Here is a 26624-nt window from a genome sequence, read left to right as displayed (position 1 = left end):
ACCTCCCGCAGTCACCACCACTACCGCCGCCCGCCCTCCAGGAGCTGGACTCCGGCCAGCCCCGCCCCCTCCCGCCCCCCGCAGCCGCCCAGCTGCAGCGGGCCGGGGAAGACAGCAGTAGGGGAGCACTGTCCCAGGGACTGGAGGAGGGGACGAGGCCGGACACCCCCACACGCGCACACACACCTGCCGTCCAGGTGCGATCGTGTCCCTTACCATCCCCCTCCACGTTGGCCCGGCCTCAGGCGACAGGGGGCGGGGCCGGCCCCGAGGGGGCGGGGCGGGGCGGGGCTACCGCCGAGGGCTGGTCGGGCGGCGGCGGCGGCGCGCGGAGGGCGCACGGGCGGCGGGACGCTGGGACAGCGGCGGCCGGAGCGCGAGAGGCGAGTAGGACCCGGGTTGGGTCGGGGTTCGAGCCCGGTTCTGGGTTCGAGCGTGGTCCCCACCCCACCCCACATCACCCCACTCTCAAGCCCGGGGCGCGATCTCGCCGGTCTCTACTAGCCGCTGCCTCCAACTCCATCATCTATGCGCAAACTTTCCGGACTTGAGAGTGTCGCGGTCCCCGCGTTTCTGCTCGGTCCTTATCTTTGCTCCTGTCCCTGCTGGTCTCTCCCAACCCCATCCTCCATCCGTACCTCCCTATCCCTTCGCCCCATCACTGCCTCCCCGCTGCCCCTCTCCCCTGTCTCCATCCTCCTTTCTGCCTCTGCCTCGTCCCCCTCCTCCCTCCCTTGTCCTCCCGCGCCCTCCTCCGTGGCCGGGCAGGAGCCAGGCCCCAGGCGGCGGGAAGGCGGCCGGGCGTCCGGCCGGGCTGGGCCTCGGCCTAGCGGCTGGGCCGGCGTGGGGAGCTGCAGCTGTTTGCCATTAGCTGGGGACCCCGCAGGCCCCGCCCCCTCCCTGCACGGGACGGGGTCCTCCTCGCCCCTCGTCTTTGGGACGGGGAGAGGAGCGAGAAGACCCCAGAGACGTCCAGGCTGGTCTGGGACGGGGGCTTCAGGGAGACCCTGTTGGACTTTCGGGCCGCCTCCCAGGGACCCCGCGTTACTTCCCTGAGCCACCTACCTGTCCCCTCGTGGACTGGCCTGTCTACCTTTCCATATCTCTCTGTTCTGTCTCATGTACTCGCCGTGCTCCAGGGAAGGTGAGCCACAGACACCCGCCACCACTACCCTTTCCCCCCCCCCATCTGCTTTCTCCACCTTTAGCCAGTCACCCACCCACATGGAGCATGGTCACATGGCTTCAGACCTCAGTCTCTGCCTGGAAAATGGGGGTGCGGGTGGCTTGGCTGGCAGCGAGGGGAATCTACCAAGCTAAGGATTCAAATCCAGACCCAGCTACTTCCTCGGGCTAAGTGACCCTGGGCAAGTCACTGTGTATTTCTTTCTTTTTATTTTGGCCGCCCCACGTGGTATGTGGTATCTTAGTTCCCCCACCAGGGATTGAACCTGTGCACGGAAGCATAGAGTTGTAACCACTGGATCGCCAGGGAAGTCCCATTCTGTGTTTCTGTGTCCCAAAACACTTCATCTTACCCAAGACACCGTAATACACGGTGATAACTACCCGCCTGGTAGGGTTGTTGTGATGATCAAAGGAGTTGCCTGGATGGTAATTATAGTTATACCATTATTCACCCCACCCCCTTCACCTCCAGGGGTCTCCACAGGGGTACCGTTTCTGCTTCCTGCCTCTAGTCTCTCTCAGGTTCCCAGAAAATATTTTCCATCACTTCCCTCTTGTGCAGGGGGTGACCCTTCAGGCAGGTGGAAAGCCAGGTTTCCTACAATTGGATGACTGTGTGTTCCAGGCACTGAAAGAAGGAGAAGTGAGGACAGAGACGTAGAGAGACAGGGCGGGAGAAGTGCAGAGAGACAGAGACGTGGAGAGACAGAGAGAGACGTGGAGAGAGACAAGCAAGAGGCTAAGCAAGGAGGACGTAAGACAAGACAAGCTTGGCTGCCCCTGGAGCTTCGGCCCCGCCTTCATGCCCAGCAGGTGCTCCACCTGGCCCATCCTCCCAGGTACCCACTGCCCTGGCACCTCATCCTGGAAAGGGTGGGATGGGCTGGAACTTCTGCAGCAGGGTGGTTAGAGGTCAGACAGCAGAAAGGACTGGCCAAACTCGGTCAGAGTTGGGGACAGAAGTACCCTGGCCATCCTCCAGGTCTGGGGGTGCAGGTTAGTGAGAGGCCCTGATTGTCTTTCCCCTTTCCAGCCTCCGGCACCCCCTCTCACTTCCTCCCCCCACCCCCATGACTTCCGGGGCCTCCACCCGCTCTCTATCCTTGCTGCGCCCCCGAGCCCCTGAGCCGGACACATCCTGGGGGGGCCGGGGTGGGGAGCAGGAAGTTCTCGTGTAGCCCGGCAGCGAAACTGTTTATTTTTAGAGAAAATTGTTTCCATAAAGGGGAAAGGCTTTGCTCCTTGCTGCCTCCCCCCAACTTTCCCTACCAGCCCCCCGCCACTGCCAGGCTGACCCAGCTCTGTTTGCGGGTCTCCTACCCTGGGCTCTGTTTCTCTTTGTGCCCCTGTGTCTCTGTCTCCCCAGATCCTTGCAGGAAGGCTGGCTGTCTCCCTATTAGTGCCCCCATCTGCCCACCTAAGCCCTGATCTGTCCTGGTAACCAGTTCTTGCCTGGGCGGAGGGGAGGGGGCACAGGAAGGGTGGCGGCTGTCGGACTTCAGCACCCCATCCCCCCCCCCCCACCGCCCCTGGTGGGGGGCCTTGTGGAGGCGGGGCTGTGGGAACAGCTGGAGCCTGTCCAGGGGCTAGACAGATGTGCGGGCGGACCGTGAGGTTTGGTTTCTTTGTTCCAGGCTGTGGGGGCCCCCCCCACAACCCTTTCCACAATCAGGACGGGTGTGTGCCTGTGAGAGGGTCCCACGCCCAGGAAAAGAGGGAGGTTGGTGGGGAGGGGACAGTGGGGAGGGGTGGCCACCTCCTCTTCTCCTGCAGACTCCTGACTCTGGGTGTCATCACACCCTCTTCACCCTCTTCCCAGGTAAACCTCAGCCGGTGCTGCAGGTGGTCTGACTCACAGTACCCCCCAGAGACACCTGAGGAGCTCTGCAGGCAAGAGGATGGCCCAGGTCCTGCACGTGTCAGCCCCCTTCCCAGGTCAGGGGTCTCGTGGGAAAGAGGGCCCAGCCTTGGGGTTGGAGGTGGGGCGTGAGGGACACAGGCCAGGTCCTGTGTGGCCTGGAGGAGAGAAGGGGGCCTGACCTGAGTGGGGCTGAGGGTAGGACACAGCTCTATCCTGAGGGCCTGAATGGGGACAACTCGGTTCTGCCCTCGACAGGCTAATGGAAGAGACAGGGTTTTTCAGGAAAGGAGGTTGGTCTGAGTTGGGAGACAGGGTCCTGACTCATTTGGGAGGTTGGAAGCACAGCCCTGCCCTGGGAGGGTTCAAGGGGGACACAGGGCCTTGCCTTAGGCTGGGGAGGTAGAGAGGGGCCTGAGACTTACAGCTGAGCATTGAGCAGCCAGTGGTGTCCCATCCTTTGGGCCAATAAGCCATGACTCACCCAGGGGCATCAGTTTGCCCCAGAAGGGGACCACAGTGTTCAGAGGCGCTGGCTTTTCTCTCTACCTCAGGGACCCCCGGCCCAGCCTCCCCGCCTGCCTTCCCCTCTAAAGAGCCTGATGTCCCCTACTCGGTGGAGACGCCCTACGGCTACCGCCTAGACCTGGACTTTCTCAAGTACGTGGACGACATCGAGAAGGGCCACACGCTGCGGCGGGTGGCCGTGCAGCGCCGGCCCCGCCTGGGCTCCCTGCCCCGTGGGCCCGGCTCCTGGTGGACGTCCACTGAGTCTCTGTGCTCCAATGCCAGCGGGGACAGCCGCCACTCGGCCTACTCCTACTGCGGCCGTGGCTTCTACCCGCAGTACGGCGCCCTGGAGACACGCGGTGGCTTCAACCCGCGGGTGGAGCGCACGCTGCTGGACGCCCGTCGCCGCCTGGAGGACCAGGCAGCCGCCCCTGCCGGTCTGGGCTCCCTGACCCCCAGCGCGGCCGGCTCGACGAGCTCACTGGTGGGCGTGGGGCTGCCACCCCCGACACCACGGGGATCGGGACTGTCCACGCCGGTGCCGCCCAGCGCCGGACACCTGGCCCATGTGCGGGAGCAGATGGCGGGTGCCTTGCGGAAGCTGCGGCAGCTGGAAGAGCAGGTGAAACTGATCCCCGTGCTCCAGGTGAAGCTGTCGGTGCTGCAGGAGGAGAAGCGACAACTCACAGTGCAGCTCAAGAGCCAAAAGTTCTTGGGCCACCCTGCAGGAGCCCGGGGCCGTGGCGAGCTCTGCCTGGACCTCCCTGAGGCCCCCGAGGACCCAGTGACGCTCGAGACCCGGAGCGTGGGCACCTGGGTCCGGGAGCGGGACTTGGGCATGCCCGACGGGGAGGCAGCCCTGGCCGCTAAGGTGGCCGTGCTGGAGACCCAGCTCAAGAAAGCACTCCAGGAGCTACAGGCAGCTCAAGCCCGGCAGGCCGACCTCCCGCCCCAGGCCTGGCCACCGCCAGACAGCCCAGTCCGTGTGGACACTGTCCGGGTGGTGCAGGGGCCAAGGGAGGTGGAGGTGGCGGCCAGCACAGCGGCAGGGGCCCCTGCTCAGCGGGCCCAGAGTCTAGAGCCCTACGGGGCAGGGCTGCGGGCCCTGGCGACGTCCAACGGGGCTGAGAGCCCCCCTGTGTTCCGCAGCCATGAGGTGATGGAGACAGTGTTCCCAGCCCCCACCGCATCCACCAGCAACGTCCACCAGGTGAAGAAGATCAGTATTACAGAGCGCAGCTGTGATGGAGCAGCAGGTGAGCCATAGTAGGTGGGGGCAGACGGTGGAAGGTCCCTCCTTTTCCTCTGAATGCTGGGCTCCAGCCCCAGCCCTGTCCTTCCACCAGCACTCAGAACTTCAGTTTCTTCATCTGTGCAAAGGGGACACTTGTGCTGCTGACCCAGTCCCTCTAGGGACCGTGTGAAGAAATTAGGTGTCTGAAGAATTAGGTGTGTGCTCATGTCTAGAACGTTATAAATATGTAGAAAATAAGAGGTATTTGGGTGAAGGTCCCCAAGGCTGTCAGTTGCTGGGCAAAAAAAATTCTTCCCTGATTGGCAAAAACCAGTCTCAGGCCATGAAAAAGGAAATGTGTTGTTCATGTAACTTAGTGACAACTTCAGGCATAGCTGGATCCGGGTGCTCAAATAGCCTCAGGAATCTCTACCTCCCTCTTTCTCTTCCTCTGTGCATCCTGGAAGCTCTCTCAGGCAGGCAAAGGTGATCACAGCACTCCTGGCATCTGTTGAGGCAGCTCATAAAGGGAAAGGGAGCCCCTCAATCCAGATAGCACCAGTAAAAATCCCAGGGGTGACCCTTCTTGGTTGGCTTGGGTCATTTGCTCCTCACTGAGCTAATCACTGAGTCTCTCGCTGCCCAGGCGCAGATCCTGGGGTTGGAGGAGCCCCACCCAAGTCCAGAGGGAGGAAGGGGATGCTCCCTGGAGGAACTGCTGAGTCCTCATGCTCGGAAAGGGGATGTGGGATGTTCAGGATAGCAGCTGCCCCACCACCGCTGTCCTGAGGCCCCTGGGAGACGCTGCCAGAATGACTCATAATCCAGACAGCTGTTCTTTATCTAATACCAGTCTGGTGCTGACGGCTCTGTTAAGTGTTTTGCCCACCGAGGAGGTTAAGACAGTGGGCTGTGTAGCAAGGTCACCTGGGTTTAAACTCCACTCCTTACTGTGTGACCTGAATGATCAGCTTCACTTCTCTGGGCCTCAGCCTCCCTGTCTGTGAAGTGGCCTTGTAGCGGTCCACACCTCTAGGATCCTTCTGGATTAGTGCACACGTACAGCACGCACTTAACCATCGTGTGTTGCTACTTCTACTATTAGTTGTCGTGTCACTAAGTCGTGTCCGATTCTTTGCAGCCCATGATCTGTAGCCCGCCAGGCTCCTCTGTCCATGGGATTGTCCAGGCAAGAATACTGGAGTGGGGTGCCATTCCCTTCTTCAGGGGATCTCCCTGACCCAGGGATCCAACCCGGGTCTCCTGCATGGCAGGCAGATTCTTTACCATCTGAGACACCAAGGAAGCCCAGAATACTGGAGCAGGTTGCTATTTCTTACTCCAGGGGCTCTTCCTGATCCAGGGATTGAACCCATGTTCTTTTGTGTCTCCTGCATGGGCAGGCGGATTCTTTACCACTGTGCCATGTGGGAGCCCCCCTACTAATGATTTTCAGGTCAATTCTTATCATAACTGGGGAAACTGATGTTTGCGGAGAAGCTTCACATATCCTTTGTCAAACATCCAGGATCTGAGACTAGGCTGTTCTGAAGCTATAGCATGCCTCAAAGATTCAGCCCATTTCCTCGTCTAAGTCTCAAATAATATCAGGTGGTCAGAGCCCTGTAGAGGCACCAGAGGGTATGAGCTGGAGGGCGGGGTCCCAGCTGTGTTTTCTTGCCTCCCCATGTTCTTCCTGGCCAGCTCTGGACTCCACCCCTGTTTCTGTGTCTATCCCAAACACCCAGCCCTGAGACCCTGGCCCCCAGCCAGAGGCCCCGCCCAGCCCAGCCTCCGGATCTCTTAAGAGGCAACCTCCATTCCAGACGTGCCTCCCAGCACAGCCATGGGGCCTCCTGCCTGCAGGACACACAGACCTAGCCATGTCCCCACCTTGTGCAAGCGGTCACCCCCCAGAAGTTCTTCCTTGTGTTTCACTTAACTCCCTCTTGCTGCAGCCAGCCCCAGTCTCTGCCTCGCTTAGGCGGAACTGGCATGTGCTAATTCATGTCATTGCCTTCTCATCCAGGGAATATTTACTGAGTGCCTGCCATGTGCTAGATTTTTCTAGGCACTGGGGACACAGCAGTGAACAAGACAGATGGAAAAGCCCCCGCAATAAACAAATAGCCCACCAGAAACAAGTGAAGAAAAATCACTTCAGAGAACGCATGTTTGAAGCAAATAAAACAGGGATGTGGGATGGGTGGTGGTTGGATGGCATGGAGGCCCGTGTTCAAATTCTGGTTTCCCTGCTCCCTAGCTCCGTGCTCTTTAACCTCTGTTAAACCTGTTTAACCTCTCTGTGCCACATTTGTGGGATGGGGGTGGGGTAGGGCGATGGTACTGACCGCCCAATGGCACCAGATCTGTGTGAGCTGAAATACATCGGTTGGTGTTGAGTGTTCAAGATGGTATCAGGCACTGGTGGGTGCTCAGGGGTTAACTGTTGGCTCTTTGAGCCAAGATGTGAGAGAAAAGAAGTACCTGGGTGGTTTCTTGACAAATGTTTTGTTTTTCTGTTTTTTGGCTGCACTGCATGGCATGTGGGATCTTAGTTCCCCACCCGGGGATTGAACTCGTGCCCCCTGCAGCAGAAGCACAGGGTCTTAACCACTGGACTGCCAGGGAAATCCTTGACAAATGTTTAGACCACTTAGGTCGGTCATGCATAGGTCAATAAGGAGGCTGGGAGGAGTCCAGCCTTTCTGCCACCTAGAATTTGCTTGCTGCAGTGAAGGGCAGGAAGGGTGAGAGGCAGCCATCGCCTCAGGCTGGCAAACGTGGATGAGACAGGCAGAGGCCCAGAGACCACTGAAAACTCTCATTCACCCCTCACCTTTCAAAGGCACCACAGAGAGATTCCTGGGAGAAGGGGCAGCCAGGCACGTGCATCCGTGGGGTCTCTCCAAGGCTTTGAAATTTCCTGTTATTGTTTGAAACACAGTCCTATGAATGCAATTCATATTCTTTGTGGAAGGTTTGGAAAGTACAGAAGACTCTGTAAAGTGAAAGTCGCTCAGTCGTGCTGGACTCTTTGCGACCCCATGAACTATACAGTCCATGGAATTGTCCAGGCCAGAATACTGGAGTGGATAGCTTTTCCCTTCTCCAGGGAATCTTCCCAACCAGGGATCAAACCCAGGTCTCTTACATTGCAGGCAGATTCTTTATCAGCTGAGCCACAAGGGAAGCCCAATAATACTCAAGGGGGTAGCCTATCCCTTCTCCAGTGGATCTTCCCCACCCAGGAATCAAGCCAGGGTCTCCTGCATTGCAGGCGGATTCTTTACCAACTGAGATGGAAGACTCTAGAACACTAAATAAGAGCTCCATAAACCCACTACTGCCTGGACACAGCTGCTATCGATACTTCTTTCCTTCTGATTTTTTTTTTTTTTCTCATGAAGAAAATAATATGTATTTTTGGAGTCTGGCAACATGTACTGATGGAATTTGTTGTGTTGCCTTATTTTCTATGTGAAAGCATTTAGGCAGCCCTTACAGTGGGCCAGGGCATTATGTGATGTCCTTTTTGTATCTTAATTCATTGACACCCCCAGTACCACTTGGAAGCGGGTGGTGTTTCTATCTGTTTTACAGATGTGGAAACTGAGGCACTGAGTGGTAAAGGAATTTGTCCATAGTTTTCAAAGCCAGGATTTAAATCCTCTGATTTCTTTGATTTAACATTATCCCAGGGACATTACATCATGTTATTTAAAAAATTTAGGGGAATTCCTTGGCAGTCCAGTGGTTAGGACTCCAAACTTTCATTGTCGAGGGTGCAGGGTTCAATCCCTGGTCAGAAAACTAAGATCCTGGAAGCTGCAAGGTGTGGCCAAAAAATAAAAAACTATTGGAACATGCTATTTATCTTTTAACAGCTGGGTGACTGTTTACTGTCAAAAAGAAAAAAGAAAGTGTTAGCTTCGTCCGACTCTGCAACCTCATGGACTATAGCCCACCAGGCTCCTCTCTCCATGGAATTATCTAGGCAAGAATACTGGAGCGGGTTGCCATTCCCTTCTCCAGGGGATCTTCCCAACCGAGGGATCGATTGCAGGTCTCCAGCATTGCAGGCAGATTCTTTACCGTCCGAGCCACCAAAGGTGCCATGCAAATTTCCTTCTGTGGGAACCTTTCATCTCCTGCTTTTTTTCTTTTTGGCTGCCTCATGCGGCTTCCCAGGATCTTAATTCCTGGACAAGAGATTGAATTGGGCCCTTTCAGTGAAAACACTAAGTCCTAACCACTGGGCCTCCAGGGAAGTTCCTGGAAGAGCATTTTTAAGGACCATGATATCTGTTACCAAATTGCTTTATTCCTCCCGACCCTGCTAACCCCACGCTGTGGACTCTCCCTACCTGCACTAGTTGGCCAAGTGATTTAAATTTTTTAAAAATTTCTTTTGGACTTAAGGAGTTAATCTAATTCTTGGGCCCATGGCCCAAGAATCTCACCAGCCCCATTGAGCTAGGGATGGCACCTCTCTTGTTTGACTTTAATTCTTTTTTCACCTTTGTCTTCCACCCTCAATGTTGAGGATTGATAAATATTTTCAGCTTTGTGGGGTATCTGGTCTCTGTTGCAATGACTTGACTCAGTTCTGCTCAGTTCTTTTTCCCCCCAGCTTTACTGAGGTATATTTAATACACAAAAATCTGCACATTAAAAAAAATTATTTTGTATTGGTATATAGCTGATTAACAATTTTGTGATAGTTTCAGGTGGACAGCAAAGGGACTCAGCCATACATATGCATGTATCCATTCTCCCCCAAACTCCCTTCCCAGGCAGGCTGCCAAGCAACACTGAGTTCCATGTGCCATACAGAAGATCCTTGTTGGTTATCCATTTTAAATATAGTATGTACATGTCCATCCCAAACTCTCTAACTATCCCTTCCCTCATCCTTGCCCCTGCCTCCCTGGCAACCGTAAATTCATTCTCTAAGTCTGTGAGTCTCTTTCATAATCTGCACATTTTTAATGTATACATTTTGATGAGTTTAATGTCTCAGCTCTACCTTTGTAGCATGTAAGCAGGGTAGCCAATACATCAACGAACTAATGTGGCTATATACCAATAAAACCTAATGTGTAGACACTGAAATTTCAATTTCCTGTAATTTTCACGTGTCCCAAAGAGGCTCCTCCTTTCAGTTTTTTCCCAACCATTTAAAAATGTAAAAACCGTGCCCACAGGCCGTGATTCAGCAACCCCTGCTGTCACACACCCCCACCCCATTGTAATACCATTCCTTGCAACCCACCTTCCAGAAGCTTATTTAGATATTTGAGTGTTCTTGAAAAATATGCCCTAGGCATGTTTAATTTCCTAAAATGGTATTGTGCTTTAGGAAAAAAAAAATATCTCTTTCTGTTTCATATTTTTTCCTCTCTACACTCTATTTTGGAACTCTCCACCCTGATCTGGTGGTTTGTCACTTTTAATGACTGCATAGATTTCTGCTGTAGGTATGTGCTACACTTTCTTATATGACCCCTCCTTGGCGGACACCTGGGTTACTTCCAAGTCCTGGCTGCTTTGAATAGTACTGGCTTCGTCCTTACATGTCCTGTCCTGTGGGGTTGCTGGGTTACAGGAAAGGCACAACTTCACTCCAGATTTTGTCTAATTCTCTCCGGAAGTTCTCTCTGGCCACACTCCCACCAGCCATGGCTGGGTCTGAAGTGTCCATTTCTCTACATCCGCAGTAACATAGTTTATTTATCTTTCTAATTTTTTGCTCATTTGATGCAGTTGTCCAAGGTGGTATCTCCTTGTTTTAAATAGCATTCCTTTGATTGCTGGTGAGGTTGAGCATCACCATATATGTTTCACAAGCCTCTGTTTTTTTCCTTTGGGGCAATTTTGAGATGTTCCTGGCATTTTCCAGAATAGGGGTTGGTGAACTGTAGCCTGCAGGGCCACATGAAGCCTGATGCCTGTTTTCATACAGCCCATGGGCCCAGAGTGGTTTCTGTGTTTTTAAATGGTTGAACAATGTGAAAAGAGTAACATTGTGTGATATGAGCACAATTATATGAAATTCAAATTTATTAGAACACAGCCAGGCCCATTCATTTAGGTACCGTCTAGGGTTGCTTTTGTATTGTTTGCAACACATCTTATGACCCACAATATTTATTATCTGGCCCAGGACAGAAAAATTTTGTTAACGCCTATTCTAAAAGATAATTCTTTGCCTGTTTTTGGCATTATGACTATCTTTCCACAGCCTTTATTCTTCTGTCAATTAAATTTAAGAGGTTTTTTTTTTTTAACAAAATAGTTTTAACCAAGAGTTTTTTAACTCTTAATGTTGATGTTGTTAAACTCATCGCAGATTTATTTTTTTGATTTTTAGTTCTTTCCACTTTATCTAGGTATGATTGACATATAAATTATATTAGTTGACTGTGCTGTGCTCAGTCAGTCATGCCCGACTCTGCAATCCCATGGACTGTAGCCTACCAGGCTCCTCTGTTCATGGGACTCCCAAGGCAAGAATACTGGAGCGGGTTGCCATTTCCTACTTATTATATATTATTATAAGTAATAGTATTCATATTAGTTGAGGGTGTACACATTGATGGTTACTATATATATATGTGTGTGTGTGACAATGTATACATGTATATATGTATGTATATATTGCAAAAATGATTACCAGAGTAGGTTTAACATCCATCACATCACAGTTATAATTTTTTTTTCTGTGATGAGAACTTTTAAGACCTGATCTCTTAGCAATTTTCAAATATATGCCAGAGACTTGTGGGTTCAGTTCCAGACCGCCACAATAAAGCGAGTCACACATTTTTTGGTTTCCAAGGGCATATGAAAGTTATGTCTACACTGTAGTGTAGCCTATTAAGTGTGCAATAGAATTATGTCTAAAAAGACAATGTACATACCTTAATTTTTAAAATACTTTATTGCTAAAAAGTGGTAACCATCAGCTGAGCCTCCAGCAGGTCATAATCTTTTTGCAATGGTAACATCAAAGATCACTGATCACAGGTCCCCATAAAAAATATAATAATGATGAAAAACCTTGGAATATTCTGAGAATTACCAAAATGTGACACAGAGACACAAAGGGACAAAATGCTGTTGGAAAACTGGTACCCGTAGGCTTGCTCCATGCAGGGTTGCTATTGGGCTTCCCAGGAGGCTCAGTGGGAAAAGAATCCCCCAGCCAGTGCAGGAGGCTCAGGTTCAATCTCTGATCTGGGAAGACCCCCTGGAGAAGGAAATGACCACCTACTTCAGTATTCTTGCCTAGGAAATCCCTGGACAGAGGAGCCTGGTGGGCTGTAGTCCATGGGGTTGCCAAGAGGCGGTCACGACTGAGTGACTGGGCATAAGCACTTCTGTTTACCCCCAGTTCTCTCATGGGGTCTGTGCCGAGCCCTCTTTCCTCACCTCCTTTGGCCTATTTCTTCCTGCAACCCTGCCCTGCTGATTTCATTACTGTGGCTTTGGGAACACGTGTTACTGTCTCCTAAGCCGACTTCCCCATCCCTGCCCGCTTTTAGCTGGCCAGGGAGGGGCCAGCTGGCCATGGACCTTTGTTCTTCCATATAAATTTCCATATACATTTTGGTAACAGTTCACTCCATCTCCCAGTAGAATAACAATAATAACTATTATCAGTTCTGTTATTGTTATTTTAGTATTGCAGTGTCTGACCTTGAACTTCTCACGACTGGAAGGAGCCATCCCAGCTTTTGAGGGGCAGAGCCTGCTCTTCCGTGGGGCTAAAAGGGCCATAGCATTGCTCTGATTCACTCTTTTTTTTTTTTTTTCCACTTTTGAAAAATTTGGGGTAAACAACATATAACATAAAACTTACTCTCTTAACCATTTCTCAGTGGCAATAAGCACATTGCTGTGCAACCAACCTTACCATCCATGTCCAGAACTTATTTTATTTTATGGATTTATTTGCCTGCTCTGAGTCTTCATTGCTGTGAGGGTTCTCTCTAGTTGCGGTGCACTGGCTTCTCACTGCGATGGCTTTTCTTGTTGTGGAGCACAGGCTGTGGGGCGAGCGGGCTTCAGTAATTGTGGCACGAGGGCTCCATAGTTAGAGCCTGTGGGCTCTAGAGCAAAGACTCAGTAGTTAGTAGCAAAAGCACATGGGCTTAGTTGCCCTGAGGCACATGGGATCTTCCCGGACCAGGGATCTAACCCCCGTCTCCTGCTTTGACAGGCAGATTCTTCACCACTGAGCCACCAGGGAAGCCTCCCAGAACTTTTCTGTCTTCCCAAATTGAATCTCTGTCCCCTTTAAACACTTACTCCCCATCCTTCTCCCCCAGCCCCTGGCACCTGCTATCCTACTTTCTATCTCTATGGATTTAACTCTTCTACGGACCTCGTGTAAGTGGGATCATGTAAATCAGGCAACATTTGTTCTGTGACTGGCTTCTTTCCCTGAGCATAATGTTGTTAGTGTTAGTCTCTCAGTCGTGTCTGGCTCTTTGCAACTTCATGGACTGTAGCCCTCCAGGCTCCTCTTGTCCATGGAATTCTCTGGGCAAGAATACTGGAATGAGTTGCCATTTCCTTCTCCAGGAGATCTTCCCAACCCAGCGATCAAACCCAGGCCTCCTGCATTGCAAGCGGATTCTTTACCATTACGGTCTGAGCCACCAGGGAAGCCCGGAGCATAATGTCCCTTTACCTGAATTTAAGTAACAGATGACCTTCCAGGTGTTTTCCATCAGGAAGCCTGGCTTTGGGCGACAGTGATACTTTCCACTGTTTCTTGTACTTTCCACTTGACCACATAGTGCTTTTGTTTGTCAGATATGAATTTATTGACAAGATTAAAAAAAAAATCAGATTCCCGTAAAAACCTGGCGTTTGCTCTCTGTTCCCCACGGGAGTTGGAGCTCCCGACTCTGGAATCCGCCTGGCCCGACCCCGCCCTGGCCTGGGGCGCTGTCGGAAGCTTTTATGGCCAATGTCTCCTCTGTTTGATGTGCTCTGCTTGTGTTGAGTGTTTACTCCCTGTTCCTAGCTCAAGTTGAGTGTTGCTCATGGACTTGAGGGAGTAGTTGCTGCGGTTGTCAAAAAAAGTTTAAGGGAATTAAAACGAATTGGTCTGCAGACCCCATGGTCAGTGGCAGGAAGGGGACATGGAAGCCACACGTGGCCTGGGATGCGGGGGTGACCTCAGTGGGTTCTGAGACCCGGGCAGCCACTCAGGGTCTCAGGACTTTTGTTCCTGGCTCCAGGCTGGTGATCTGGGGCTAGAACTCTCTGCCAACTTCACTCCTGTTTTTGCAGTGGGCACCCTCGGGATCCTGAGTCCTACAATGTCACCTTTGTTCTCAGACCAACCTGGGCGTTTTTTTTTTTCCTAATTAAGATAAAATTAGGAACTATTAGGATATAACATAGGGTTTCCCTGGGGGCTCCAATGGTAAATAATTTGCCTGCGATGTGGGAGACCCAAGTTTGATTCCTGAGTTGGGAAGATCCTCTGCAGAAGGGAATAGCTACCCACTCCAGTATTCTTGCCTGGAGGACTACAATCCATGGGGTCGCAAAGAGTCAGACACGGCTGAGCACTCACACACACACACACACACACACATAACATAAAAGGTTTCATTTTAACCATGTTTGAGTGTCCATTTCACATTGGTATGCAACTGTCCCCACCATCCACCCTGAGAACATTTTCATTGACCCAGAGTGAAACCCACCTGGGTGGGGTTTTAACTTTCTAATAGCCCTTATTGTTTTTTTCTTTTTCTGGCCACCCCCTGTGGCTACCCTTATTGCTTCTTTTTACTGATTATTAAAAGGAAAACCTGCTTAATGTTTAAAGTAAAGAAGCAGAAAGCCAGATACAAAATGTTGTCTAAGCACAATGCTATAGGTATTTATAATATTGAAATATTATTTTATAAAATAATTTATAATAGTGAAATAATATTGTAAAGTGATAATAGTAAGTCTTATCAAAATGGAGCTGACAGCTCTCTTGACTTAACAAATATTCTTCATGCTCTTGTCGTGCATATTGTTTTAAGCCCTCTCTCTCACTCTACTGTCTTTAGTGTGTATGGCGTCATGATGTAGGACATGTTTTGTCTGAGACACAGAGAGGTTAGTGACCTGCCTGAGGTCACACAGCTCTTTTGCGGGAGATTTGAGTCCTGATCATGACCACTATTTTCAGCTGTAGTTTCCAGACAACACTCAGTATGATGTCAGAGCCAGGATTATAGGGGTCCTGGTCACGAGCCAGGATTATGGGGGTCGTGTGATCTTCCCTGACCCTGACCGTCTGTGAGGCCGGCAGCAAACCAGAACTGGAATGGATCCTGCCTCTTCTTTGCAGGGTGACCTTAGGCCACCCTCAGGGTCTCAGTTTCTTCATCTGTAACAGTCCAGCTTCCACATGGGAAGTTTTGATGAAGTAATGCAAGAATTAGCCCTTGGAGCACCTGGCCCAGCGTAAGTGACAAGAGGCAGCTGTTATTACTGTTCTTGCTTGGCTGTTGTTACCGGCAGTAAATGCCTCTTCTCCTGCCTCTTCAGGTCACCCACAGGCTCCTGCAGAATCGTCCTTATCACCCCCGGAGTCTGAGGGGGCCACCCAGGCGCAGCCAGAGAAGAACACAGGCCAGGTACCTGCCCATGATGACACCACCATCAAGGAGCCCATCAGGCAAGCAGCCTGTCATGAATCGGAGTTTGAGGAGGCTGGGGGTGCAGGTAAGTGGGAGTGGCTGCACGGAGGACCAGGCGCCAGAAGCCCAGGCATGGGGTCTGGCTTTGGGAGACTCTCATGACACCATCCCTCCCCCTCCAGGAGGGGCCCAGGCAGGCCTGCGGTCCATCATGAAGCAGAAAGAGGAGCCCACAGACCCAGAGGCCCACCGGAGGAGCCTCCAGTTCGTGGGGGTCAACGGCAGGTGAGAGATCCTGGGCTGAGCCCCTCACTTTGATTCATTCATTCAACCCAAGCACGGGAGACAGATGAGGAAACTGAGGCACAGGGAGGCCTGGTGGGCTGACTCCAGTCAGTCCAGTGCTGAGCTGGTGCTGTAACCACTACATCTCACTGCCCCATGGGAGGCGCTGGGCTCTACTGTGTGCCCCATGGAGCTCCTGGTCCACTGTGACCTGGGGCACTGATGGGCGGTCCCAACCCAGCATGGTTGGAGCAATGATGGGGATGCTCAGGCAGTGAGGGGGGCCTGGCAGAGGCAGAGATGGCCCTGGGGAGAGTCACCGACAGAGGGGAACACGTGTGCTGCAGGACAAGCAGACCCTTGCAAGGCGCAGAGTGGGGGGTGGGAGGTCTCCTGGGGAGGACACATCCTGGAAAAATGCTCCGAGGCAAGAGGAAGCCATGACATGAAAATAGGAGAGGACTTCCTGGGTGGTCCGGTGGTTAAGACTTCACCTTCCTGTGCAGGGGATGCAGATTCGAACCCCAGTTGGGGATCTAAAATCCCTCTTGCCTCACAGCCAAAAAACCAAAACATAAAACAAACAATATTGTAACAAATTCAATAAAGACTTTAAAAATGGTCTGCAACCAAAAAAAAAAAGAAATCTTAGAAGAAAAAAAAGTGGGAGGCCTGGGGAGCAGAAAGAGTTGGGGGCCTTGACTGCCAGGCACAGAAGCTTAGACTCTGTCAAGAGTTAGCAAAAAGCATGAGGGTCCTATTTGCAGTAGGGCAAGGGTCTGAATCAGTATAACACCTGTGTAAGGAGCAAAGTGGGTTTCCCTGGTGGCTCAGATGGTTAAGAATCTGTCTGCAATATGAGAGACCTGGGTTCGATCAGTGGATCAGGAGGATCTGCTGGAGAAAGGAATGGCAACCCACTTCAGCATTCTTGCCTGGAGAATTCCATGGACAAAGGAGCCTGGTGGGCTACAGCCCAATGGAGTCGCAGGAGTCAGACACAACTGAGTGACTAACACACTTGCTAGCATAAGGAGCAAAGTGTAAGAGGTACCGAAGGGTAGAAGGGAAAAGCAGTGCCCCTCCCTGACCCCCCAGACATGATCCCCATCACAGGCAGTGTTTATTGAGCACTTATTGCATCCCTGGAGCCCTGTCAACTTCATAGTGCCAGCATCCCCATTTAATGGATGGGGAAACTGAGGCCCCGAGAGGTCAAGTGCCCCTCCTCTACCACCTACAGCATCTCCCCCAGGTATGAGTCCTCCTCGGAGGACTCCAGTACCGCAGAGAACTTCTCGGACAATGAGAGCACAGAGAACGAGGCCCCAGAGCCAGAGGAGAGGGTTCCAAGTGTGGCCGAAGCCCCCCAGCTCAGGCCCAAGGAGACGGCGAAGGCCAAGACGAGCCGGGAGGAGTCTCAACTGCCCCAGGAGTCTCTGCACACGCCCACAGCTGAGGGGGCATCAGGATCAAGTGCCAAAGACGAGATCCGGTCAGTTTTCTGGGTGGGAAGGCTTCAGGCAGGGCCTGGGGGGCAGAGAGGGTGACCTCTGCCTCAGATCCCACCATTCAAGCCCTCTGAGAGGAAACTCCCATCAGTCATGTACACCTTAGTCTGAATTAGTGAACCCACTCTTTCTGGGCATCTGAAGATCTGGTGGCTTTGACAAAGGGCCTGAGGGGGGGCAATTTGGGCTGTTGGGGTTAGGGTTTAAGGGGCAGGCCAAGTCTGTTCTTAAGTCACCCACCTTCTTTGGGACATTTTGCCCCACCTGTCCATCCTGCGTATGTCTCCTATTTCTACCCTTGATGAAAAATCCATCCTCAGAAAAAGATTTCCAGCTGCCACTGGCCATTTGGAATAAAGTTTGACCCATGTGTCCATTTTCTCTTGGGGTCTGTGTGTTCCCCATGTCTGCCCCTTGGGGTGCCGTGTAAAAGTGTCTGAGAAAGATGGGGGTCTGAGATTCCACCACTCAGGGGAGCCCTGGCAGGACTGGGTGAGGGCCACGGGGCAGAGTGTTGAGACCCTCTGTGAGCACCCCAGTTGGACATGGTGGGTGGAGGACACCCAGGAAGCTGAGGCGAGTGCTCCTAAGATAAACTCCCCTTCGTCTGCTCTTGGCAGGATGGAGCTGAGTCCTGACCTCATCTCAGCCTGCCTGGCCCTGGAGAAGTACCTGGAGAACCCCAAAGCCCTCACCGAGCGGGAGCTGGTACGGTGGGGCCCTGGGCCTGAAGCGGGGGCCTCCTTCCCCTCCACCCCCATCCTGGCTTCTCCTCAACCACAGTGTCTTTCTGTGCTTTGGATCATGAGTACCCCAGGATCCTAGCTGGGAGCTAGTGGGCGAGGGGCTCCAAGACTTGAGTCGTGGTCTTTGGAGAGGCGCCAGGGAGGAGGGAGGGCCAAGGATGGTCACCTGCCAGCAAAGCTAGCCTTGGTTCCTGTTCCTTCCCGGGCTTGAGGAAGGGGAGTATTTCCTGCTGCTGTATTTCTTCTGATGGGTGTGTACACTTGACCTTGAAGATCCCATCCAGGGTGGAGACGCTCACACCTTCCTCTGGGGGCATACCTATGACCATGGGGTCTACACTTCCCTTTGGGGCAGGGGACACTACACTTTTCTCCAGGGGGAGCTCACCTAGGGTGGGGCACCCACATGTCCCCTCTGGTTCAGGGTGGGCTTCATCTGGGCCAGGGTGGGCTGCCGTGGCCCTCACTCCCCTCTTCTCTCCGGCCCGCGTCCAGAAAGTGGCCTACACCACGGTGCTGCAGGAGTGGCTGCGCCTGGCCTGCCGCAGTGACGCCCACCCGGAGCTCGTGCGGCGCCACCTGGTCACCTTCCGGGCCATGTCTGCGCGGTTGCTGGACTACGTGGTCAACATCGCTGACAGCAATGGCAACACAGCGCTGCACTACTCCGTGTCCCACGCCAACTTCCCTGTGGTGCAGCAGCTGCTGGACAGTGGTGAGCCTGGGGATCGGGGGAGGGGGCCCCTGGGGGAGCAGGCGGGCTGCCACCCGGGTCTGATGTTCTGATGGGGGAGATGCTACCCTCCTGGTCTGATGAGGGAGGGTGCCCTCACAGACTGATGGAGGAAATGCCACCGTCCTGATGTGATGGGAGAGCTATCACCCTCCCAGTCTGATGGAGGAGACATTGCTTCCCAGTCTGGTGGAGGAGATGCCACCCTCATAGTCTAATGGAAGAGACACTGCCTTCCCAGTCTGTTGGGGAGATCTCACCCTCCCAGTCTGGTGAGGGAGATACCGCCCTCCCAGTCTGATCAGGGAGACACCGCCCTCCCAGTCTGATGGGGGAGACGCCGCCCTCCCAGTCTGATGGGGGAGACGCTGCCCTCCCACACTGGTGAGGGGATAGAGGCCCTACCTGTGGCCCCAGTGTACTGGAAAAGGCAGCCATGGTCTTATGGAAAACACACGGCCCTTCCACCACCCCAGTGACCCCTGTATGAAAAAGGTGACACCCTTGGAACCCTAATCTGAGGAAAGGATGTGGCTTCCCATCTGGGGCTCAGAGACAAGTTGTGGTCTGCAATTAGATGTGAAGAAATTAGACGCGACTCTCCACTAGTCAATCTGATGAAGGAGGCAGAGCCCACAGTCTAATGGAGGAGACATAGGCCAGACTGAAAGATGACCAGGGGGCCTTTCAGATTAATGAGGGAGACACAAATCCTGCTTTCAGCCCTAAATGTGGGAGCCCAGTCTGGTGGAGGAATCACAGACTTCATTGTTAGGAGCCCCTCCCATAGTAGAGATGGGGACCCAGAGGCAGAATGGGGTTGTCAGTCTAAGAAAAAAGAAGGAATGAGTCCACACCTAGACTAATGGAGGAGACATGGTGCCCAGTGCTCACTATGGTAGTGAACAGGGCTTCCAGTCTGATGGCAAAGACGAGGCCTGGTCCTCAGGGGCCCTCCCCCAGCCTTGAGGCAAACCCAGCCAGCATCGTGGGGGTCTGAGACCCGATCTCTTCCTGGCCCCCCGCCGGCAGGTGTCTGCCAGGTGGACAAGCAGAACCGCGCCGGCTACAGCCCCATCATGCTCACCGCCCTGGCCACCCTGAAGACCCAAGATGATATCCAGACCATCCTACAGCTTTTCCGGCTTGGAGACGTCAATGCCAAAGCCAGCCAGGTATAGACCCTTGGCATCAGTGACCTGGACAGCCCTTCCCACTTATGACGTCCTAGCCCTGCCCCAAGCCCAAGGCGAGAACCCCCACTCCGCAGGCAGAGAAACTGAGGCGCAGAGAAGTACTCATTTCCTCGAGGTTCAGCTAGAGGAGGGGGACTTGAACCTGGGTCTAGCTCCAGAGCCCCATTCTTTTTTTAAAAATAAATTATTTATTTGGCTGTGCCAGATCTTAGTTGCCACGTACGGGATCTAGTTCCCTGACCAGGAATCAAACCTGGGCTGCCCTACTTTGGGAGCTTGGAGTCTTAACTACTGGATGACCAGGAAGTCCCAGACCCCGCTTGCTTTTTTACTGATTTATTTTTAATTAAAAGAATTGTATTAGCAGTTTAGGTTTTTTTTTTTTTTTTAATGGCGTATAATTGATTTATAATGTTGTGTTATTTCTGGTGTACAGCAAAGTGATGCAGTTGTATATATACATATATGTAGATTATTTTTCATTGTAAGTTATTACAAGGTGTTGAATATAGTTCCCTGTGCTATGCAGTAGGACCGTGATGTTTATTTTATATACAGCAGTGTGTATCTGTTAATCTCAAGCCTCTAATTTATCTCTCCTTCCCCACCTTTTCCCCTTTGGTAACCATAAGTGTTTTTTTTACTATGTCTGTGAGTTTGTTGCTGCTTTGTAAATAAGTTTATTTGTATCATTTTTTTAGATTCCACACATACGTGGTATCATATGATATCTGGCTTTGTCTGATTTATTTTGCTTAGTGTGATCATCTCTAGGACTATCCATGCTGTGGCAAATGGCATTATTCATTGTTTTTTATGGCTGAGTAGTATTCCATCGTAGCACATTGTACCACATCTGCTTGGTCTCTTCATCCATCGATGCTTTCACGTCTTGCTTGTTGTAAAAGTGCTGCAGTGAGCCCTGGGGTACAAGTATCTTTCTGAATTAGGGTTTTCATCTTTTCTGGGTATATGTCCAGGTGGTTTCCTTTTTAAAAAATTGAGGTGAAATGCACTTAGCAGCAGCAGCAGCAGCACATACGATGAACCCTTTTAAGATGACAGTTCAGTTCAGTCGCTCAGTCGTGTCCGACTCTTTGCGACCCCATGAATCGCAGCACGCCAGGCCTCCCTGTCCATCACCATCTCCCGGAGTTCACTCAGACTCACGTCCATCGAGTCGGTGATGGCATCCAGCCATCTCATCCTCTGTCGTCGCCTTCTCCTCCTGCCCCCAATCCCTCCCAGCATCAGGGTCTTTTCCAGTGAGTCAGCTCTTCGCATGACCGGTAGCATTTAGCATAGCTGCAGTACCGCGCAACCTCTGCCTCTGCCTGCCTCCAGAACACCTTTACACGCTGATGGGAGACCCGGCACCCGCAGCTGTCACTTCACTCCCATCTTCCCTCCCCCAGCCCCTAGCCTGCGCAGTCTGCTTTCTGTCTCTGTGGATTTGCCTGTTAGGGATACAGTATAAATGGAATCATGTAGTAGTGTGTCCTTTTGTGTCTAGCTCTTGTCACAGAGCATAATTTCTTTATTTGGCTTTGCCTGGTTTTAGTTGTGGCATGTGGGATCCAGTTCCCTGCATTGGGAGCTGGGAGTCTTAGGCACCAGACCACCAAGGAAGTCCCTGGACATTGGTTTTTATTGAGATTTAACCTCGTAGCTCAGTCGGTAAAGAATCTGCCTGCAATGCAGAAGACCTGGATTCAATCCCTGGGTCAGGAAGATCCCCTGGAGAAGGAAATGGCAACCCACTCCAGTATTTTTGCCTTGGAAATCCCACGGACAGAGAAGCCTGGCGGACTACAGGCCATGGGGTTGCAAGAGTCAGAAATGACTTAGCCACTAAACTACCACCAACTGGTAGACAGAAAAGCGTACAATTCTTAGCTCAACACATTTTACTTATGTTTGTACCTGTGACTTAGGAATCTGATTTAAGTGGGCATTATAGATGGATAGCATCATATGGTGGACATGAACTTGGGCAAACTCTGGGAGATAGTAAAGGACAGGGAGGCCTGGCGTGCTGCAGTCCATGGGGTTGCAAAGAGTCAGATATGACTTAGCAACTAAACTCCAGCAACAACAAGGGATGGGGAGACACAGAGCATGTGCCCGAGGAGGAGACATTTAAGCTGAGACCTGAGGGATGAGAAGGAACCAGTGGGAAGAAAAGGGATCAGCAAGTACAAAAGCCCAGTGGTAGGTAGGATTATTCGAAATACAGAAGGAGGCCCATGAGTGGAGGTGCAGTTAGCATCAGAGTACTCAGGAACCATGGAAGGTTCTAGAGCAGGGGTGTCACCTTCTGGGGCCTGCATGATCCATAAGCCTGTTCCTTTGCCCTATCCAGGCGGGGCAGACAGCCCTAATGCTGGCGGTCAGCCACGGGCGGGTGGATGTAGTCAAAGCCCTGCTTGCCTGCGAGGCAGACGTCAACGTCCAAGATGACGACGGCTCCACGGCCCTCATGTGTGCCTGCGAGCACGGCCACAAGGAGATCACTGCGCTGCTGCTGGCCGTGCCCAGCTGTGACATTTCCATCACCGACCGTGTGAGTCCCCACCCCGGTGCGCCCAGCGGGGAGGGTGGGAGCACAGTGCAGAGGGCATCAGCATAGCAACCGATGCTTTGCAGGACGGGAGCACAGCTCTGATGGTGGCCTTGGATGCGGGACACAGTGAAATTGCGTCCATGCTGTATTCCCGCATGAACATCAAGTGCTCGGTGAGTCTCAGCCCTAGCTGGGAAGGGGGTGGGGGCTTTGAGGGGGGATGGCGTACAGAGACCATGCCAAGGGCTGCAGAGGCAGCTGTTTGTTGAACCTTCATGGTGGCCCCATGAGGAAACAAGACACAAGAACTAAGACTGTGCAGCTATGGTTGGTGATCACAGGATTCAAACCAGATCTGTCTGGTTCCAAATCGTGTTCTTCATGACCATGTGGAGGACTTTGGCATTTACTCAAAGTGTGTCATTGTATCCAAGGCCTTGAGAAGTTTCACTGTAAAGAAGCCTAACTGTGCCTTAATGGGGAATTTCTCTGATTTGACCCTAGAAATCTGGGTTTGTTTTTTTTTTTTAATCATGCCCATTAGCAAAATGCTCTTCTGGAAGCCTAACAGGAGGATAAGATTGATGTTCGCTGTGTCCTGAGTGCTTGAAGGAGGAGAAAGCCCTGCCAGTCTGATGGGGGAGGCAGGGGCAGTCCTCATAGGTCTCCAAAGCAGAGCCCTGTCTGATGGAGGAGACAAGCCCTTCTAGTCTGATGGCATGTGTGTGCGCTCAGTTGTGTCCGACTCTTCGCGACCCCATGGACTGTAGCCCACCAGGCTCCTCTGTCTGTGGGATTTCCCAGGCAAGAATACCAGAGTAGGTTACCATTGCCTCCTCCAGGGGATCTTCCCAAACCAGGGATCAAACCCACGTCTCCTTCATTGGCAGGCGGATTCTTTACCACTGAGCCACCTGGGAAGTGCCTGCTAGTCTAACGGACTGTATACCAAATGCCTCCCGAGCGGGATTTCCAGAACCCTCCACATGAACCCTATTCAGTTGCATAATGTACTGTTACTGTGACCATTTTTCAGGTGGGGAAGCTGAGACTTAGAAGGTTCCATTCTTGGTCCAAAGCCTCACAGACAGGAAAGGGCAGAGACCTTAGGGTGTGAATCCAGACTTTGGACTGGAACCTGTCCGCCCGCTCCTCCTCACCCCCATCTCCCACTTGCCCTGGTCTCCCTGAGGCATGTCTGGGGCCAGGTTCCAGGGTGGCAAGGTAGGTGTTTACCACAGCAATTTCCCCAAGTAGTCCAGGAGAGAGAAGGTTGCTGAGACATAAGCCATCTGGCTCCTGCTAGGCTTACAGGTTCTTTCTGAGACTCTGAGTCTTCCCAGCGTCACTGCTTCAGGTCTTAGGTGCTCAGGGATCCCCTTGGGATCAGCTCTGGGCCTCCATGTCCACACTGGGAGATGGGGGTGATGCGGCTGGGTGGTGTCCTGCTGTCTGACATGCGGTCCTGCTCCCAAGGGCTCCATCACTGTCCTCTGGGGCCACTGCTTCCGCATGCTTCTCTGGCTCGCACCCCCACTGCCCCTCCACTGTCCTCCCCAAAGTGGCCAGAGGTCACTGTGAGCACCTGAGTTGGGGTACAGCCCTCCTCTGCTCACAGCCCTCTGTGACTCCCACCCTGCTCGGAGTGGGGTCATCCTCAAAGCCCACCTCCCCCCACTCTTACCTCCCCCTTCCTTGCTCGCTCTGCTCTAGCCACACTGGCCTGATTGCCGCTCCTGCCTCAGGGCCTTTGCACTTGCGGTTTCCCCTGCCTGGAACACCCTGCCCCTTGGGTGCCCCTCCCAACATCCTTCAGACGTCACCCTGCCAGACCACCTGCTCTCCACTGTCACTGCCACCTTGTCACTCAGGAAGAACCCTCCACTGCATTCATCTATGAGCTTCTGTGAAGCTATCTCCCCAGCAGTGTCACCTCCTTGAGGCCAAGAGGCCACAGCCTGTTGTTCACTCACCACAGGCGCAGAGCCAGCCAGCAAAGTCGCTACCTTAGACCCCCAAGGGGAGGCCAAACTAAAGGAATCCTGCCTCTCATTTCAGTTTGCCCCGATGTCAGATGACGAGAGTCCTGCGTCATCCTCTGCAGAGGAGTAGCCGTGAGAAGAGCCCAAGGTGCCACTCCTGGGGACCAGGCAGGCAGCCCGGAAAGAACTGTCCCCCTGGCCAGCTCCGGCTCGATCCACCAAGGTCCCAGTATCAAAGGCAATCGGGGTTTTCCTCTGCTTCCCAGGGGGAGACCCCAACAGCATGGCGACTTCAGCTGAAAGCGGGTTTTTTCCCAGTACCCCGGTTCAAAGCAGCCGCAGCACAGACTGGAGCTAAACTCATATGTAAATCGGCGCCAGTGGCTGGCTCTGAGGCGTGGGTTTGTGAGGAACGCTGAGAACAATCAACTGGCAATTACAGATGGAGGAGGGTAAGAGGGAAAAATATTGTATTTCTGAATCACAGTTGGAGGGGGAAAAAATCACTTACTTACTTGTTGCCAAATTTGAAAGTCACTGGAATCGTATATTTTCACTTTAAGCCTAAATGCTGTTACGCACGGATCGCACCGCCTAGAGTGTCCTGACACCCAGCCCCCCTACATTTAATTGTCTGGTATATAATCGAGTTTTGTCCCCTGCCCCCTGCCCAGACGACTTTCTTGGTGGCATTCTCTCGTGGTCTCTTCACAAAGCAGATTCTGTCTTTGTCACCCGGGGTGGGAGGTTTAGTCGGTTCTTCTGCCTTCTGTTTCTTCCCACTGCGAGCGGCCCACCCGCCCGCCTCCGCCCCATTCAGGTGTGGGGCTCTGGAGCCAGCAGCCGAGGGGTGCGAGTTGTGCCTTTCTTGCGATTCCCCAGAATCTCCTCCACGCAGGGGGGCCCTGGCAAATATTCATTTTCCTAGAAAATCCTTTAGACCTGGACATGTAGGAAATGAATCCAGTCCCCAGAGGGGTGCCTACATCCCTAGGCTTAGAACCCCAGTGACAAGGCCATCCTTCTCCACAGACTCCAGAATGTCTCTCCTCTAAGGAAGGAAAACAGGGCATGAGACTGCTGGCAAGCCCAGGCCCCGTTCCAAAATTCCCATGTGTGCTCGATTCAAAGTTGGCTGCCCCCGAGGGCTCCCAGTACAAACTTAAAGAGACAGAGCTTTGCCGAAAACCAAACAAGGGCCAGCTGGTTGTCTTTTTTTTTTTCTTTAAACAACCTACAGGCTTTCCGGAGCCGCCTGGAACACAGCCTGCTGGAAACGGGGCTCTCCCAACACACACAGTTTCCTGCATGGTCTATTTTGTCTCAGAATCTCAACATAGTTTTCTTTCCCATTCCTTCCTTTTGTGACCAAAAAAGAAAGAGAAAAGGAAACAGGGAGGGGAGGAGGGGGACAGGTTCTAAGCCTCGAAAAGTGCCTTGTGACCAGGGAGTAAGATCCCTTAGTCTTTAGACTTCCTGCCCTCTCTTGTCCAGTTCTCAGCGTAGCCACCAGGGTGGGCGCTAAAACCCCAGCAAGACGGGTCAAGCCCTCAGCACTACACGCATTCATTCACCAAAGCCAAGTGCTGGCTTCTCTTCTAGTAAAGTGGGTTTCCTGGCCTGATGGAGTCTGCTCACTTTGATGATGATGGAAGGGATAGTACCTAAGACAAGAGAGTTTGGATGGTCAAAGGAGAGAGACACCCCCGTTTGTGTGTGTATGTGTGTGTGTAAATGAAAAGGAAAGGAAACCCAAGCTGACTGGGGATGACCACTGACAGGAGGCCACAGCTTTGAGAAGCGGTACGAGAGTTGTGTGTCTGTGTGTCCGGCCCTGGAGCTGTGGCTGTGTTTATTTTAAGCTTCTAGAAGCAGCTCATTGACCACCGTGCCCCCCTGCTCCGCACTGTGAGTCCATATTTATCCCTGTGTGTTCCCTTCTCCCTGCCCTTACCCCTTGGGCTTGGCGTGGTAGGTTACAGGGGGTTCTGTGTCTGACCCCGCTCTCTTCTCACATGTATTCAAGACCTTGAACTTCACTTTCCGACCATGGTACGTCCATAAAGACAGTATTACACTTAAATGAAGTATTCCTTTTTGTAATCATTTTTTAGAAGGTAAAGGAATTTAATAAAGCTACCTTATGAGAAGGCCAAA

General features: G+C 52.5%; 1 protein-coding gene across 5 annotated transcripts; it reads left to right on the top strand.

The window, feature by feature from the left end:
* Positions 1-105: 105 nt before the first annotated feature.
* KANK2 (KN motif and ankyrin repeat domains 2) lies at positions 106-26624 on the top strand. Of its 5 annotated transcripts, none has more exons than XM_024994638.2 (13): positions 106-197; positions 1814-2027; positions 3008-3123; positions 3601-4812; positions 15360-15536; positions 15634-15736; positions 16980-17231; positions 17868-17955; positions 18489-18708; positions 19759-19901; positions 22285-22485; positions 22569-22658; positions 24544-26624. In XM_024994638.2, exons 3-13 carry the CDS (start codon positions 3087-3089, stop codon positions 24595-24597), a joined length of 2577 nt encoding a protein of 858 aa, XP_024850406.1. In that variant the 5' UTR covers positions 106-197; positions 1814-2027; positions 3008-3086; the 3' UTR covers positions 24598-26624.

The sequence above is a fragment of the Bos taurus genome, chromosome 7, assembly GCF_002263795.3.
Source record: "Bos taurus isolate L1 Dominette 01449 registration number 42190680 breed Hereford chromosome 7, ARS-UCD2.0, whole genome shotgun sequence".
NCBI classification, from domain to species: domain Eukaryota; kingdom Metazoa; phylum Chordata; class Mammalia; order Artiodactyla; family Bovidae; genus Bos; species Bos taurus.
The sequence above is the reverse complement of the archived record's forward strand: the minus strand, read 5'-3'. Positions and strand labels throughout refer to the sequence as shown.